This window comes from Narcine bancroftii, chromosome 7, assembly GCF_036971445.1.
Source record: "Narcine bancroftii isolate sNarBan1 chromosome 7, sNarBan1.hap1, whole genome shotgun sequence".
Taxonomy (NCBI): Eukaryota; Metazoa; Chordata; class Chondrichthyes; order Torpediniformes; family Narcinidae; genus Narcine; species Narcine bancroftii.
In genome coordinates this window covers 5965792-5981810 of record NC_091475.1, presented here as the reverse complement: position 1 = coordinate 5981810, position 16019 = coordinate 5965792, and the positions used below count along the sequence as shown (strand labels likewise).

Sequence of the window (16019 nt, the reverse complement as noted above, 5' to 3'; positions counted from 1 at the left end):
TTGGCTGACTCCAGCACCTATTGTCTATTAGTACGTGTACACCTTCATCATAGCATTTATTTAAAAAATGTTATTGCAGCCATCCACACACCCTCATCGTTTAAATAAGGCTATTGCTTGATGTCATCTGTCATGAAGCCTAATAATCGAATAAACAGGCCTCAATATTGCCCCATTCATTAAAAGCAGGAGAGCAGTACTTGATTGATACCCCACTATCAGTGCAGAATATCTGCAGTTTCACCCATCTACAAAATGTAACTACAGCTATTCGTTAGAACAATACAGCACAGAAACAGGTTATTCGGCCCGTCACCACGACCATATCCCTCCATCCCACTACAATCCACGTACCTGTCCAAATTCTTCTTAAAAGTTAAAATTGAGCCCGCATTCACCACTTTAGCTGGCAGCTCGTTCCACCAGGAGAAGTTCCTCCTAATGTTCCCTCTAAACCTTTCCCCTTTCGCCCTTAACCCCTGGTTTGTATCTCACCTAACCTCAGTGGAAAAGGCCTATCTACATTTAATCTGTCTAGACCCCTCACAATTTTAAATACCTCTATCAAATCTCCATTTATTCTTCTACGCTCCAGGGAATAAAGTCCTCATCTGTTTAATCTTTTCCTATAACTCAGTACCTCAAATCTGGGCAACATCCTGATAAATCTTCTCTGTACTCTTTCAATCTTATTGATATGTTTCCTAGTCACCCGAGGTATTCCAACAGCTCCTTCCTCTGGACAAGGTAACAAGATTAGCGTTGTCTCAGGTCTTGACTGTATGAAAGAGGCAATTTGATGGCTTCAACCAGGGCTGCTAAGTTAAAAATAATCATTCACATTTTCTGAAGACAATGCTTCACCTTATTTAACGTGACAAGTATCAATGTTACCCTCCTTGATTCTGGTGTCATTTTTCCAGTTACTATTGATTTATCACTTCAGCGCCTTGTTTTGCTGCTCTCACATTTAGATACTCAACCACCCTCAGATTTACCCGATTGAAAAACTGTGGGCAGCACCATTAATGTAGCGGTCAGCACAACATTATTATAGCACTAGCAACATGAGTTTGAAGCTGGCGCTGTCTGTAAGAATTTTGTCCATTCTCCCTGTGTCTGTTTGGGTTTCTCCAGTTTCCTCCGACCCTTCAAAAGTACGGGAGTGCAGGTTAATTGGGGTATATGGACGTCATGGGCAGGAAGGGCCTGTTAATGATGTAATCATGAAACCCTGGTGTCAACTGTTACAAGAAGTATTTAAGATTATGAGGGAGATAGAGAGAGTTGATGTGGATAGGCTTTTTCCCTTGAGGGTAGGAGAAACTGAAACAAGAGGTCCGAGTTGAGAGTTAAGGGGCAAAAGTTTAGAAGTAACACGAGGGGGATCTTCTTCACCCAGAGTGATGGCTGTGTGGATTGGGCTTCTGGGAGACATAGTGGCGGCAGGGTCCATTTTGTCATTTAAGGAAAAAATTGGATAGGTATATGGATGGGAGGGGAATGGAGGGTTATGGGCAGGGTGCAGGTAGGTGGGACTAGAGGAGAGGACTTGGTTCAGCGCGGACTAGAAGGGCCGAGGTGGACTGTTTCCATGCCGTAATTGTTTGTGTGGTTACATGGTTAAGATCAATACTAATATTATCACTAATCCAGCACCAAATACAAGAGAACTATCTTAAGAACAATGCCCTACTGACTAATAATGATTTTCAGCATTTTATTATGTTCACAAAACTTATTTCTTATATTACATTTTTATTTGTACAGAAGAGGCAAAAGATATGTGCAAACCCACATGCCCACCACCCACTGAGTGAAGAAACATCCACTTGTGTCTCTTCTAAATCCTCTCACCTAATAGTTTTGCCCTCTCATCTTAACAGCACTGATATACAACAGCTTACAAACAAATAAAAAATACACTCACTCATTTTTCCAGCACACCATAAAATCGACTTTATTTATTAAACCCGAGACACAATGCATTCCTTTTCTTGCCAAACACCACCCAGCCAAACCCCTCTGACCTTCTTGTTGGACCACTGCCACACCAGTGATCCTGAGAGTATCACTCTGCCCCTCCTGCAGATTCTCCAAATCTAGGAAATCACTATTTATATAATCTATGCCCCTCATGGACTTCAGCAAGTTCCCATCTCGACCTCCTCTGCTCTCAGGAAAACAGTTTTTCCAGTGTCTCATGATAATTCAACCTCCTTAATCCTGGGAACAACTTTTTAATGCCTCTTCTCTACCCTTTCCAATTTTATAATATTGTCCCTATAGGCATCAGAACCAAAACTGCACACAATATTCCAAATATGGCCTCATCAACATCTTGTTCAATCTCAATGTGGCATCACAAGACCTGCATTCAGTGCCCCAACCATCAAAAGCAAGCATCTCAAATGCTAGCTGGTCTCCCATCTCATGTGCGCTAACCTTCTATACCAACCTCTACTAATGTGATGCCTTATCAAACGTTTTACTAAAAAGCCATATAAATAATATCAACGGCCTTTCCTCATCTACCTCCAAAAAATTCCATTAAGCCCATAAGGCAGGATTTTCAAACGCCACTATGGGTCTCCTCAATTTTCCCTTGGCTGTTCCAATGTTTGATGCTATCTCTCAGAATCCTCTCCAGCAGTTTTGTGGCAGAATTAGAGAGCCGTTCAGGACAAGACCGGAAGATTTTGAAATAAGGTAAAGCTGTTTCTTTCTGTGGTCACCAATGCTTCAGACTTGAGTTAACCACTGTGTCAACAGATTCCTGTGTTTTACCACTGATGGCATAGGGATTACTTAAAGTGATAGGTGAGTGGAAAGAAAAAGGTTGAGAACCACTGTCCTAAACTGTCTAAGTCTTACTTCAGCCTCAGTGCTTACTGGTCTTTGTATCATGTGTAAACGTGGTAACAAAGCTATTAATTCCGTCATCCAGATCATTAACATATTCCGCAACTTCTACGAGAAATTTCATCCTTGAGAAAGTTTAATATCTTACATTTTGATGAAAAAAATCAAAGATATATTGGTTTGGGATTAGGAATGTAGAAATGGATTCTGAACTTACAGCATCAATTTTATCGGAATATTACCTTTCATTCTCACATTCCTTTCCAACCTTAAAACCTTTATCTTTAAAACTGCGAGCCCATGTGAGAAAGACCGACGTAGGGGTTCGAGGATCTATTGTTATCTGTGGTGGCCTGTGAAGATCTGGGCTGCCTGAAATTAGGGTAAAAGACAGTGTTCTATATTAATGCAATCTTCATGCTAGATTAAAAGTGAGTATAAGTTCATTATTTAAATTCTTCAGCATTAAAATCAAAAGAAATCTTTAGATTTCAGTTGTTAACATAAACAAATTCAAGAGCCTGAATTCAAGAGCTTGAATATGCAGCCTGTAACCCCCATCCTTTCTCTTATTAAACTGTCCATCAGGACCAAAGAATTACCCACTCTCAATTATGTGCCATACACTCTATTCAAGGTTTTTATTCTTGTTTATGAGGGAAGGCAAAGAACATGTCAAGAACAGTGAAAGGTATCATCAAAACAATAAGGCTGAAGAAATCCCAGATGTGCAGGGAGTCCCCAACTTACGACTATCCACACATACGACCAAATGTTTTAAATATATAATATAAAACTTACTCAGTTTATGAGTTTCTGTTGTATTTCACAAACTATAATAGGGATACAGGGCATGCAAGAGCCAAGATGTGCGTACTTAGTACTTACCTCGTTAGTCGGTGTTCCGGGGTCCGGAGGCTGGGCGCGGCCATCTTGATTCCTGTGCGAATGCATGATTCTTTGGTTGGTGCATGTGCAAGAGTTAAGGGTGCGATTTCAAAATTGTCAGGGTGCTTAACTCTTGCATGTGTGCCAACTGAACTCCAATAGGTGAATCCGCCAAAGACTCGCACATGCGCGCAGGAATCAAGATGGCTGTGCCCAGCCCCGGGACCCCTCTACGCTGACTAACTAGGTAAGCATAGACCAGAATGTGGAAAGATTCACTGAGGTTAATCGACAAATTCAGGAAGCTTTAAGCTGTTATCGTCAAATGTACGATGATAAAAAAGATTTAATTAAAAAGTTTGCTTTAAGATTCGCTGCTCCCCACGTGTGTGGGCACAGTTCTGACTTACATCCATTCCGAGGAACAACCAATTCTTCGGTCCCCCATAAATCGGGGGCTACCCGTACACTAAACAGCTGAACAACTATTCATCCCGAAACATGTTTGTCTTTGTCCAAAGACATAGCTGCAGATGCTAGGGGCAGATGCTGTTGAACCTGGTGATAATACATTTGAACTTGAAAACAGAAAAAACGGGAAATACCCAGCAGGCCAGATTTGATGAAGGATTGCAGATCTGAAATGTTGATTTTTTCCACAAGATTCTGCCTGACCTGCTGACTTTTCCAGCATGTCTATTTATTTTTTTCCCCCCAAAGTGTTTCATGGAACAAACAGAAATTGTTGCCAAGGCTGGCAAAGAAATATTAGAACACGTTTTAAAGGAGGAAAGAGGGTTAGTGAAGCTTGGGGGAGGAATTCATGGTTATCAATGGGAAACAATTAGGTTAACGAATCACCAGGGATCCAAATTCGAACACCCATATTTCATAGGTTTACAGAACTGAAGGGATTTACAAAGAATGGGAAGAATGAAGGTTTGATAAGCGAGGAAAAGAATTTAAAAATTGTGACATTGCTCGAGCTGGGAGTGACGAGGGAATTTGAACTATTAGTCCGAAGACTGAAGGTCTTATCGTTATTGATAAAGGAGGTTACAGTTCATATCAGACAATCGACAATTCAGAATGAACAATGGTGGCAAGCAAGATTTTAGAGATGTAGAGTGCTGTCAACTTTTAGATGGAGCTATCTTGATTTTTATTTGAAGAAAGATGATGGGGAACAGAATGGGGATGAGAAAAAGAATGGGCCCGAGGAGTCGCAGGGTGCAGAAGCAGGTTCTGAATGGGCCCAACTTGTCCATTCCAATCCAGTTGTCCTCCTGAACTAATCCCTTATGTCTACATTTGGCCCATATCCCTCTAAGCCAGTGGTTTTCAAACTGCCCCCCTAAGCTCACATTCTGCTTTAAGCACTCCTTAAGCCTTAAGTGCTCTGTAATTAGTAAGGGATTGTTTAAGGTGGTATGTGGGTGGAAAGAAAAAGGTTGAAAACCACTGTTAATCGTACCTTATTGACTCGTTATGTGCACGGTTTCATAACTCCAAAGGAAATGGGCCAATGACAATTTTTCTCAAGCAAAATATTCCCTTCCCACTCATAGAGCACCGATGGCATAGGGACTACTTGAGGAGAAATGTGAGATGGAGGGGCGGTTTGAAAACCACTGCTTTAAGCCTTTTCTATGGAAATGCCTGTACAAATGCTTTTAATTGTACCAACCTCTCTAGATTCTGCTGGCAACTTTCCCCATGTACTAACCACCCTCTGCCTGAAAATGTTGCTCCTCAGGTGCCTTTTAACTCATTTCACTCTCATATACAAGACCTCTACTTTATACTCCCCTACTCTGTGAGAAAAGACTGCCGCCGCTAATCGATACCACTCTTGATTTTGTGCAAGATCCACCCTTCAGCCTCATATGTGCCAGAAAGTGAGCTGCAGCCTATATAGTCTTTTCTTACAACTGAAGTCCCTGTGATTTTTTTTTCTACACTCTTTTAGGCTTAATTACATCCTTCATACAGCAAGGCCACTGAACTGCCCCAATACTGTGTGTGCCTTCAGTACTAACATGACATCCCAACTCTTGTCCTGACCATGAAGGAAAGTATGCCAAACACTTTCTTCACTACCCTGTCACCACTTTGAAGGACTTGTGGATCTGCACACTAGGCCTCTCTATTCCATAACATTTATTTCATCCCTGTCATTAACTGGTCAAGTCCTGCTCTGGTAGGACTTAAATTCTATCTGCCATTCCTTGACCCATTTCTCCTGTGAATCTTTCATATTGTCAACACAAGAACCAATTTTGGTATGATCGGCAATCTCACTATAAGCTACATTGCCATCCTAATCATTAATACAGATGACAAACACCAGTGAACTCCGCACAGTGAACTTTGAGTCCAATTGAACAGGTCACCTTGGATTCCATGTGAACTAACTTTCCACACTGGCCTACCATGCAGGACCTGGTCAAAGGCCTTGCTAATGTTCATATTGACAATATTCACAATCCTACCTTTTCCAATCCTTTTGAAAAGCTCTTCAAAAAAGACTATCAAATTTGTGAGACATGATTTCCCACACACAAAGCCATGCCAAATTTCCCTGATCAGTCCTTGCCTATCAAAATACCTGGAGTTCCAATCCTTCAGAATGTTCTCCAGTAATTTACCCATCATTAGTGTTGGGTTCACCAGTGTTTCCTCATTTGTTCTTGCAACTTTCCTTAGAAAAAAGGGACAACATTAGCCACCCTCCAGTCTTCATCCATGGCTAACGATGATGTAGATACATCTTCTTGGCCCCATCAATTTCTTCCCTTGCTTCCCACATGTCCATGGATACACTTGGTGAAGGGTTTTATCCACCTTAATTTGCTTTAAGACTGTTAGCACCTTTTCTTTTGTAATTTACACAAATCTTACTCATTTGTCAAATTTATTTCACTTCCATGAACTTCACGTTGTAAATACAGGCAGTTCCCAGGTTGAAAATGCCCAATTTATGAACAACTTATACTTGCGTACCAAGAAAGCGATCAGAAAGGGAATGCCGTGAATTCTGGATTGAGCGTGGTTATGCTGTAGGATACTCTCACACAATGCTGCCATCAACCAACAGCGAGTGAGCAAGGAGGAAGAAGAGAGGAGCGAGCAAGGGAGAGGGAGTGAGCGAGGGGGAGGAAGGGCGAGCGAGTGGGAGGGAGGGGGAGCGAGGGAGGAGGAGCGAGTGAGCGGGAGGGGGAGCAAGTGAGCAGGAGGGAGCGAGTGGGAGGGAGGGAGGGGGGAACGAGTGGGAGGGGGAACGAGTGAACAAGCGGGGAGGAGGGGAGAAGTGAAGGAGCTGGGTGTAGATCAGAAGGAGCAAAGATAGGGTCATGATTGGGGGCACTGCCATCGCCCAGCATGGCGAGAGAGTAGCCATGTCTCCATCATCTTCTCCAGTAAGAGTTAATTTTTAATCATGATCCTTATGATTACGTATGTAATTACTTTTATTATTATGATTTAGTGCATTGGGAAGTGTTTTAATTGCATATAAAGGTAAAATATATACTATATACTAAGACAAGCATTTGACAAACTGATGCTAAATAAGGACCGTATGTATTTGCTTTGATTTACATACAAATCCAAATTAAAGACAGACCTAGATAATGGAACTCGTTTTTAACCTTGGGACTGCCTGTACAAACAAGATGTATTCATTTAAAACCTCACACACCCCTAACAGCCCCACACAGACTGTTGACCCAGGAAAGGACCTACAGTGAAACCTCATTAGAATGCGATTCGTTAATCTGCGGAATCACTTATAGTGCGGGTGTCTGTGGACCCCAAACATTGATTTTAGGATGCCAGGCTAACAGCCACAAACTCATGACTCATTTACAAGATGTGTATGTTACTATGTGGAATTTAAAGGTCCTAAAGGTCTTATTATAGGGTTTGAATCACAGTTTTGTTTTCCCGCTTCCTGAATCACGACATATATGCATCTGTTCCGCGACTCGGCTGTAATGTGGTATGAAATCTTGGACCCTATCTACTGCGTTCTAATGAGGTTTTACAGTATTCTTATAACCATATAACAATTACAGCACCGAAACAGGCTATTTCGACCCTTCTAGTCCGCAACGAACCAAGTACTCTCCTCTAGTCCCACCTCCCTGCACCTTGCCCACAACCCTCCATTTCCCTCCCATTCACATAACTATCCAATTTCTCCTTAAATGACAAAATGGACCCTGGCACCACTACTTCTCCCAGAAGCTCATTCCACACAGCCACCACTCTCTGAGTAAAGAAGTTCCCCCTCATGTTACTTCTAAACTTTTGCCCCTTAACTCGTGTCCTCTTGTTTCAATCTCTCCTACTCTCAAGGGAAAAAGCCTCTCCACATCAACTCTCTCAATCCCCCTCATAATCCTAAATACCTCTATCAAATCCCCCCTCAACCTTCTATGCTTCAAGGAATAAAGACTCAATTTGTTCGATCTGTCTTTATAATCTAGATGCTGAAACCCAGGTTACTTTTTTGTAAATCTTCTCCACACTCTCTCGGACTTGCTGTTCGCTCCCTAAATGTTGAGGTAAACCTGCTGGGCCCAAGTGGTCCTAATTTGTATGAAAACATCAAAATGCAATTCAAACCTCCCAGGAACCTCCTTTCCCCAAAAAAACATTTGTGGTCAGCATCATTAGAAATATTACAAGCCTGAAGCTATGGGATAAATATTGAGACCAGCAGAAGTAATAATTGCCTTTTTGAAATGTCAACAGTGTATTTAATCAAATTATTACTGAGAGAGAAATTAACAAAAGCCACAGCCTGGAAATAACCATCAGTGATGTTACCATACAAATATGCAAAATCTTTAATAGCTCCCCAGCTGCATACTAACGTCACAAAGCCAATAATAATTTATTAGATGATCCAGAAAGAAAGATGTTGGCCATCAACAATCAACATTTTTTTCACGAGCACGCAGAGAATGACAAAATTCCCCCCCCCCGTATCTAGGAACCCAAATGAACTCCTAAATTCTGACGAGAGTGATTAAAGCAATTCAGAGAGATTGCACCCCCAATTCAAGCACCACAAATAATTTGACTGATGGAAGGAAAACAACATTAGGCTGGTAAATGAACAAAGAATACACAAGACCAGCCAAGATAAAGGAAAACTGTTTGAAATAAATGTAAAGCAAAGAGCTTTCACTTCTATGGTGGCAATAATGTTTTTGGAATTTGGCAATAGATATACTAAATTTCATATTAGAGAATGTGAATTTCACAGTTATCACTTGAACTGATCGACACCAAAATTTCTAAAAGCTGTCATGTTTTCTTCTGCTTTAATACAAGCCTCAAGCAACTGCCATTCCTGGCAAGAGCACAAAATGCATAGAATGGAGAACAACTTTAATTTCAAACATAACTCAGTGAGAAATAAAGTTTCAAAAACCTTTGCATTTCTTCCCTAAGGCAGCGCTGTTCTGCTCAGCCACAGGATGGATGGCGACGAGATACTTAGGGTTGAAATCTGAAAAAAGAAACAAATGAAAGAAATTTGAGTATAAAAAGATCACAACAGTTACTTCATGTTGGGCGCTATCCGTAGCCCCAGTAATAACACGGACAAAAGGAGGGGAACGATAGGCTTTATTAAGCAAAAGACTGCTGGCCCGGGTCCAGGCTAGGAAAATGAGCGGAAAGGAGAGGGGACTCGACCTTTATGGCCCGGGGTCACATGGGTAGGATCAAGGGAGGAGCTAAGGCAGGGAGATACCCCAGAGGACAGGCCAGCTAGTGCACACAGCCATATCACCACACTTCACAAAGTAATTGTGTTCTTAATCAATGATATTACATAATTATCTCTTGTATTGGAATCCTTTACGAATTCAAAATTATTTAAGTTACCCAAACACTGAAGACCCCTGTGGGACGGGCCACAAAATGAACTTTAAACTCCTACAATGTATGAGCACTGGTAATGGAGGATATTTCTTTGTTCCAGTTGCAGAATTAGTTCCCTTCCACTAATTGACACATTTTTCTACTTTGATTCAACATATCCAATTATGTAACTTTGACTTTTGAAGAATAATTAAGAACAACCAAACAAGTTGAATTTAATCCCAACAGCACCAGTACGCCCATAATGATACATATTTCATGGTAATTTATAGATCACCTTTAAATGAACATGCTGTCGGAGGATTAGACTAAGGCACATTGATAGCAGATTTGATGAATCTGGAGAATTCATGTAATTTGAATTATAAACAAGGTACCCACAAATAAAATCAAAAGGTATCATTAGTGCAAAATTCAGCTCTATGTTTAGGAATTTTAGGCGCCTTTATCATTGCATTTGTTTCAAGATGGCACCTGATGAGCATGAATACACTCATCATTACAAATCATGTTCAATACAACCCCTGGTGTCTGCACAGATCCTATCAATTGCGTGTGTTCCCTGAAGGCAAGGATACATTACCTTATAAAACAAGAGAAAACTATTTTACCCATAAAATCCACTTCTGATCTCAAGGAGTAATGTCAATGGTCCTGTTGCATCTCTCTGTATCTCTGCAACTTGATCTTTTTTTTTTTAAAACTCATGCCCATCAACATTCCTTGTGATGAAACTTTGGATCACTTTTTTTAAGCTGATGAACTCAGATAGATCTCGAGTTTCAGGGAGGCAGCGAGACTGAATGATGTCCTAAACTCATATGTAGTCAAATCGATCAATGTAATTGATCGATTTCTGATGAGTGCCATGGAAAGGAATTGAATTGATGGCTAGGGGACAGGATTTGCAGTGGGAACTACAAATACTGCTCTTCCCCACATTTGTTTGGGGAAATTTCTGCCCTTCTCTTCTCAGACACAGTCTCTCAATGAGGATGATGCTTCCACTCGGGTTTTCTGGATAGAAAAGTGACGAGGCCAATGTGGGGACCACAGTTCTTCCACAAATGGGACATGTAGGTGGGAAGGTTTCTGAGATGATATCTTGGATTTCCCCTCCTATATACTTGATAGTCTGCAAATTTGGAGAGAATTAAGCGAGTAAGAGAGATTAAAGTGAAAAACAACTAATGTGTTGATTCTTTTGCTGTTAGGGGAGTCAATGGGGCAATCCTCCTTCGCAGCCTTTCCACCAGAAATGATGCACAGCTCAGGATAAAGAGCATACTTTAAGGCAACTAGAGGAGAGACTATACTGGATCTGGTACTGGGTAATTAACCAGATCACACCTCTTGGAAGGGAAGGATACAGTGCAAGTGACCACACTCCCTGACAAGAATAAAAGTAGACAAAATGGTAAATTGTTTAATTGAGGAATGGCTAATTATGATGGGATTACACAGGAACTGGGGAGAGTAAATTGGGAACAGATATTCTCAGAGAAAAGCATGGAAGTAATGTAGAGGATATGTAGGGACCGCTCATGCATGGTTCTAGATAGGTTTGCTCCACTGAGACGGAGAAAAGATGGTAGGATAAAGGAACCGTGGTTGATAAAATAGGGGAGACAGTTTGTTAAGAGGAAGAAGGAGTCATACAGAAGGTTTAGAAAGCAAAAGACAGGAAGGGCTCAAGAGAATTATATGGTAACCAAGAAAGAACTTTGGAAAGCTAGAAGGGGGCACGAGAAGACCCTGGCAAGTTATATTCAGGAAAACCTGAAGGCATTCTATGCCTACATGAAGAACAGAAGGATGAGAGAGAAGATAGGTGCATGGTTGGTGTAGTGGTTAGCGCAATGCCTTTACAGTGCCAGCGATCGAGACCAGGGTTTGTATGATCTCCTCGTGTCTGCGTGGGCTTTCTCTGGGGGCTCTGGTTTCCTTCCACCGTTCGAAACGTACTGGGGGTGGAGGTTAAATGGATGCAAGTTGGGTGGCACAGATTCATGGGCCAAAATGGCCTGTTATCATGCTGTATGTCTAAATTTTATTTTATAGTCTTCTCAGGAATAATCAGCACAGCTTCGTGAGGGGTTATGTTGTGCTTCACAAGCCTAATTGAACTTTTCGAGGAATTTTAAAAAATTGATGCAAGTTGGGATGTAGGTGAGGTGTATGTGGACTTAATAAAGTCCTCCATGGTAGACTTATTCAGAAAGTCATAAGGTATGGGATCTAGGGAACCTTAGCTGTGGATTGAGAATTGGCTTGACATTAGAGAGCAATGTCACCCCTCCATAAATTTTCGTCCGCGAAGCCAAGGCAAAGAAAGAGAGAGCAAAGAGTAGAGGTAGATGGACCATATTCTGTCTGAAGTCCATTGACTAGTTGAGTTCCACACTATCTGTTCTGGGACCCCTCCCTGCTCTCGTGATTTTTATAAATGACCTGGACAACAAAGTAGAGGATAGGTAAGTTTGCAGATGATGCCGAAAGTTGGAGGTGAATTGGATCATGTAGAATTTGGACAGACAGGATGCAGATCAGTGGCAGGTGGAATTCCATCAGGAAAAGTGTGATTTTTGAAAGGTCAAACCTGAAGGCAGAGAACATGGTCAATGGCAGGATTCTTAAGTGTGGAAGAACAGACGGACCTTGGGGTCCAAATCCATCGCTCTCTCAAGGATTCCGCACAGGTTGATAGGGTTGTTAAAAAGGCTTATGGTACGTTGGCCTTCATTATTCGAGGATTGAGTTCAAGAGTCATGAGGTAATGTCGCTGCTCTATAAAATTCTGGTGAGACCACACTTGGAATATTGTGTTCAGTTCCAGTCGCCTCATTACAGGAAGGATGTGGAAGGGGTGCAGAGGAGATTGATCAAAATGATGCCAAGATTGGAAAAGGCGTCTTGTGAGGCAAGGTTAACAGAGCGAAGGATGAGAGGTGACTTAACAGAGGTTTACATGATTATGAGAGACAAAGGAAGAGGGAACATCCAGCATAATTTCCTCAGGTGAGGGTAGCAAACAACCGAGGACATCTGTACAAGGTGAAGGGAGGAGAGTCAGGGGTGTTCCCCCCCCCCCTCACAAAAAGAGTAGTTGATGCTTGGAATGCATTGCCATGTGTGTTGATGGAGGCTGGTGCAATAGGGACTTTTAAAAGGACTCAGGCTGGCAAGAGAAATAGAGGGTTATCGATGTAAGGTTTTGTTTGTTGAGGAGCTTTTCATTAGTCAGCAAAACATTGTGGGTTGAACGACCTGTTCCAAGTTGTAATAATCTACGTTCGATGAAAAAAATAATGTATATGGGGTTTGTGGTGAGGTACCTATTCAATTTTTTTTTTTAATTCCTTTTTTTTGTAAAATGATTTCTTAGTCACTTAGCAGGTCACTTCTTCTGGAGCACAATTTTAAATATACAATCTCGGCTTTTAATGATTCAACTGATGTTCTTGTGGCAAGTTAACACCAATGGGATTTATTCCAGCACTAAATGCAAATTAGATAATTTTGCAAGCTTTACACAACAAAAAAAATCCCCATGAATTGTAGTGACAATATTTAATCTTAAGATTTACCGGAATTTGGCACTTAATTAACTAACTGGACAAGTAACATGTTGACTCCATCAGTAACATTCAGTTTCAATTTAAAGTGACACATCTCGATGAAAATTGGTGCGAATAGTGAAGCGGCAAACTGCAGTTTTCCAAGTGTTTTTGCTGCAGGGCCACAAACCTTTTAAATCCGTCTAAACATCTGATCTCAGGAGGAAAACACACAGTTCTTTTTTGACATAGAAGACGCTATTACATGTTTTGAGCTGTAAATATCAACATAATTGCAGAAGTAAGTGACTATTAATAAAACCTCAGGTAAGATTTAAGAACTAAAATATTGTGTGCAAGGACTTTTCACTATAATGCAAAACCTTTAAATTTGTATATTCACTTCAACAAAAAGTTAAATGTGTATATATTGAAAAATGTTCCTCAATAATCTAATTATTAATCACTCTTTGATTATTGATGATTCTTTATATTTAATTACTTTATCTATATTTTTCAAAGCAGCAGATACATTTAACAAACCTATCCATTTGGGGTTTTTTTTAATTGAAATCAAAGATAAAGCACCAATGTGAAATCACACTTCAGAGATGCATCTTGCAGTTTAATTCTTAAGCAAGTGAGATATCCTGAAATGAAAGGGCTGCTAGGGATTTTCAAAATGTTTTGAATTCCTTAGACACGACCCAGGGTGACCTTTCTTGTTCACACATCTCCGAGACCCAACTTTGGTTTAACAAAAAAAAGGATCATTTCACAAATTTGACTTAATTGCCCATCTGACGATACATCTGTAACCCCGAACAGAACAATAAAAAAATACTTTGAAAAATTAAGTAAAAGTGTGCATTAGACAATGCAGAATCAAGCTGAGAAACTACTAACAGACTTAATGGGTCACTAATAGCTGTAGAACATGTTTATTTATTGTGTCAATTATATTTTTCTTCTGAGAATTAATTGGCTTAAAGCCTGCTGGCATTCTCAACATGGATACATTACAACCTCGACACATCACCAAAAATCTGTATTATTGGGCTCTCATTAAAAATAAAAATAGCTAAATGCTTTTTGGTTGTTTTCCTGACACGTCAGACAGGCTGCCACCAGTAATTTTAGTTGCTTTTCCTAACACCTCAATCGGACGTTCATGTTATCTTTTACTCCAAAGAATCATGTGAGAATTTTTGTTTCTATGTATTTAATACGTTCAGTCAGTCAGCCCCGGCCCGGAACGTTGGTAACCTTTACTTCCTATGGATGCTGTGTGACCTGCTGAGTTTCTCCAGCCCATTTGTGCATTGCACTCGACCCCCAGCGTCTGCAGACCATCTTGTTTAAATCCCTGTAAACCACTTGCAGACATTTGGTCCTCCAAAACTTGACTTCAAGTTGGAAGCTTACAGTCTGCAGCTGGGAATAATCAACTGCTGGATTTATGAACAGATTCCATATAAAAAGAGGGTCCTTGGTTGTCATGAAGTGAAAGTGGGTTTTAAAAAAAGATAGTTACAGCTTAAAACACCTTTTTTTCAAAACTTACTGAAACCATCACTTATGCTCTGTTTTGGGAATATATTTCATACTCATTCTCCTCTGCTGTTCATACAATAATTACCATTCACCAATAACTTCAAAGTTGTTATGAACATACATCCAGGACAGTGGTGTTCAGTTGTGCACATATGAAGGGTGTATAAGATTAGATACATATGATATTGAAACTTCTACATCACTACTATTTCTTTCTTTCATGGCTTTATTACTTTATTTTAGCAAGAATAAAATCTGGATCTCACTCTGCACTCCAGGGGAGTATTTTATCATTATCAAGGATGGTACAGTTAACGTAGCGGTTAGCTCAACGTTGTTGCACCACCTGCAATCGGGACTGGGGTTCAAATCCTACGCTCCCCGTAGGGAATTTGTTCATTCTCCCCGTGTCTGCATGGGTTTACTCCAGGGGTTTCAGTTCCCTCTCACCCTTCAAAATGCACCAGGGTTTGTAGGTCGATGGGGTGTAATTGGGCGGCACGGGCTCGTGGATCTAAATTTAAATTTAAAATGTACATTTTAATATTTATTTATTGTCATTAGTTTTATTGAATCATTGATAAATACTTAGTTTCAAGATGAGAGGATTTATTTTACTCGAGAATTCAATGCAATTGCCCTCAATTCTTTTTTCAATAACCAAGAATAAAAATGTTGCTACCTAATCAAGTAAATATTAAAGGCCTTTGAAAATACTTCTCATTGAATTTCTTAAACTTACTTTGATCTGAACCACTACATATTGATTCAAAAATATATATAATCAGAAAATGATAGTTCTCCAAACTGGAAATGTATGGTTTGACAACATTTTAATTGACCTTATCCATCTGCCAAATCAAAATTGAAAAGTAATGTAATTCTTCTAACAGATAATGCAGGACTTCACATTGGTTTAATTCTTGGCTCAGCATTGTTTGTGAAAATAACATGAAGTAAAGGAAATGTTTTAGAACATCTGGTTTATTGAAAACACAAGGCCATAATTTGCTGTCAAAATAACACAGGACATGGTGCTTCCCATTATTTATGTACAAGTGCTACAGCCCTGTAGGCAAGAATAAATCTGGAAAAGTAACTAAGTCAAGTAGATAGCTTCACGAAAATGGCATGTTGCTGCTCCAGTTCACCGTTATACAGGTTGGGGTTCCGGTCATTGAATCTTGACATTTGTCTGACCATGATGCAAGAATTTGTTATGGGACCTTCTTCCTTAAGATCTGGGATTAACAGTGAAAC

General features: G+C 40.3%; 1 protein-coding gene across 2 annotated transcripts in view; it reads right to left on the bottom strand.

The window, feature by feature from the left end:
• LOC138738437 (target of Nesh-SH3-like) overlaps positions 1 to 16019 on the bottom strand; it is a 207561-nt gene that overhangs the window by 157879 nt on the left and 33663 nt on the right. For both annotated transcript variants that reach the window (XM_069888645.1, XM_069888648.1), the window contains exons 3-4: positions 9194 to 9271; positions 3105 to 3234 (exon numbers count right to left, since the gene is read on the bottom strand). In XM_069888645.1, the coding sequence (XP_069744746.1) occupies positions 3105 to 3234; positions 9194 to 9271 (208 nt within the window). The remainder of the gene's footprint in view (positions 1 to 3104; positions 3235 to 9193; positions 9272 to 16019) is intronic.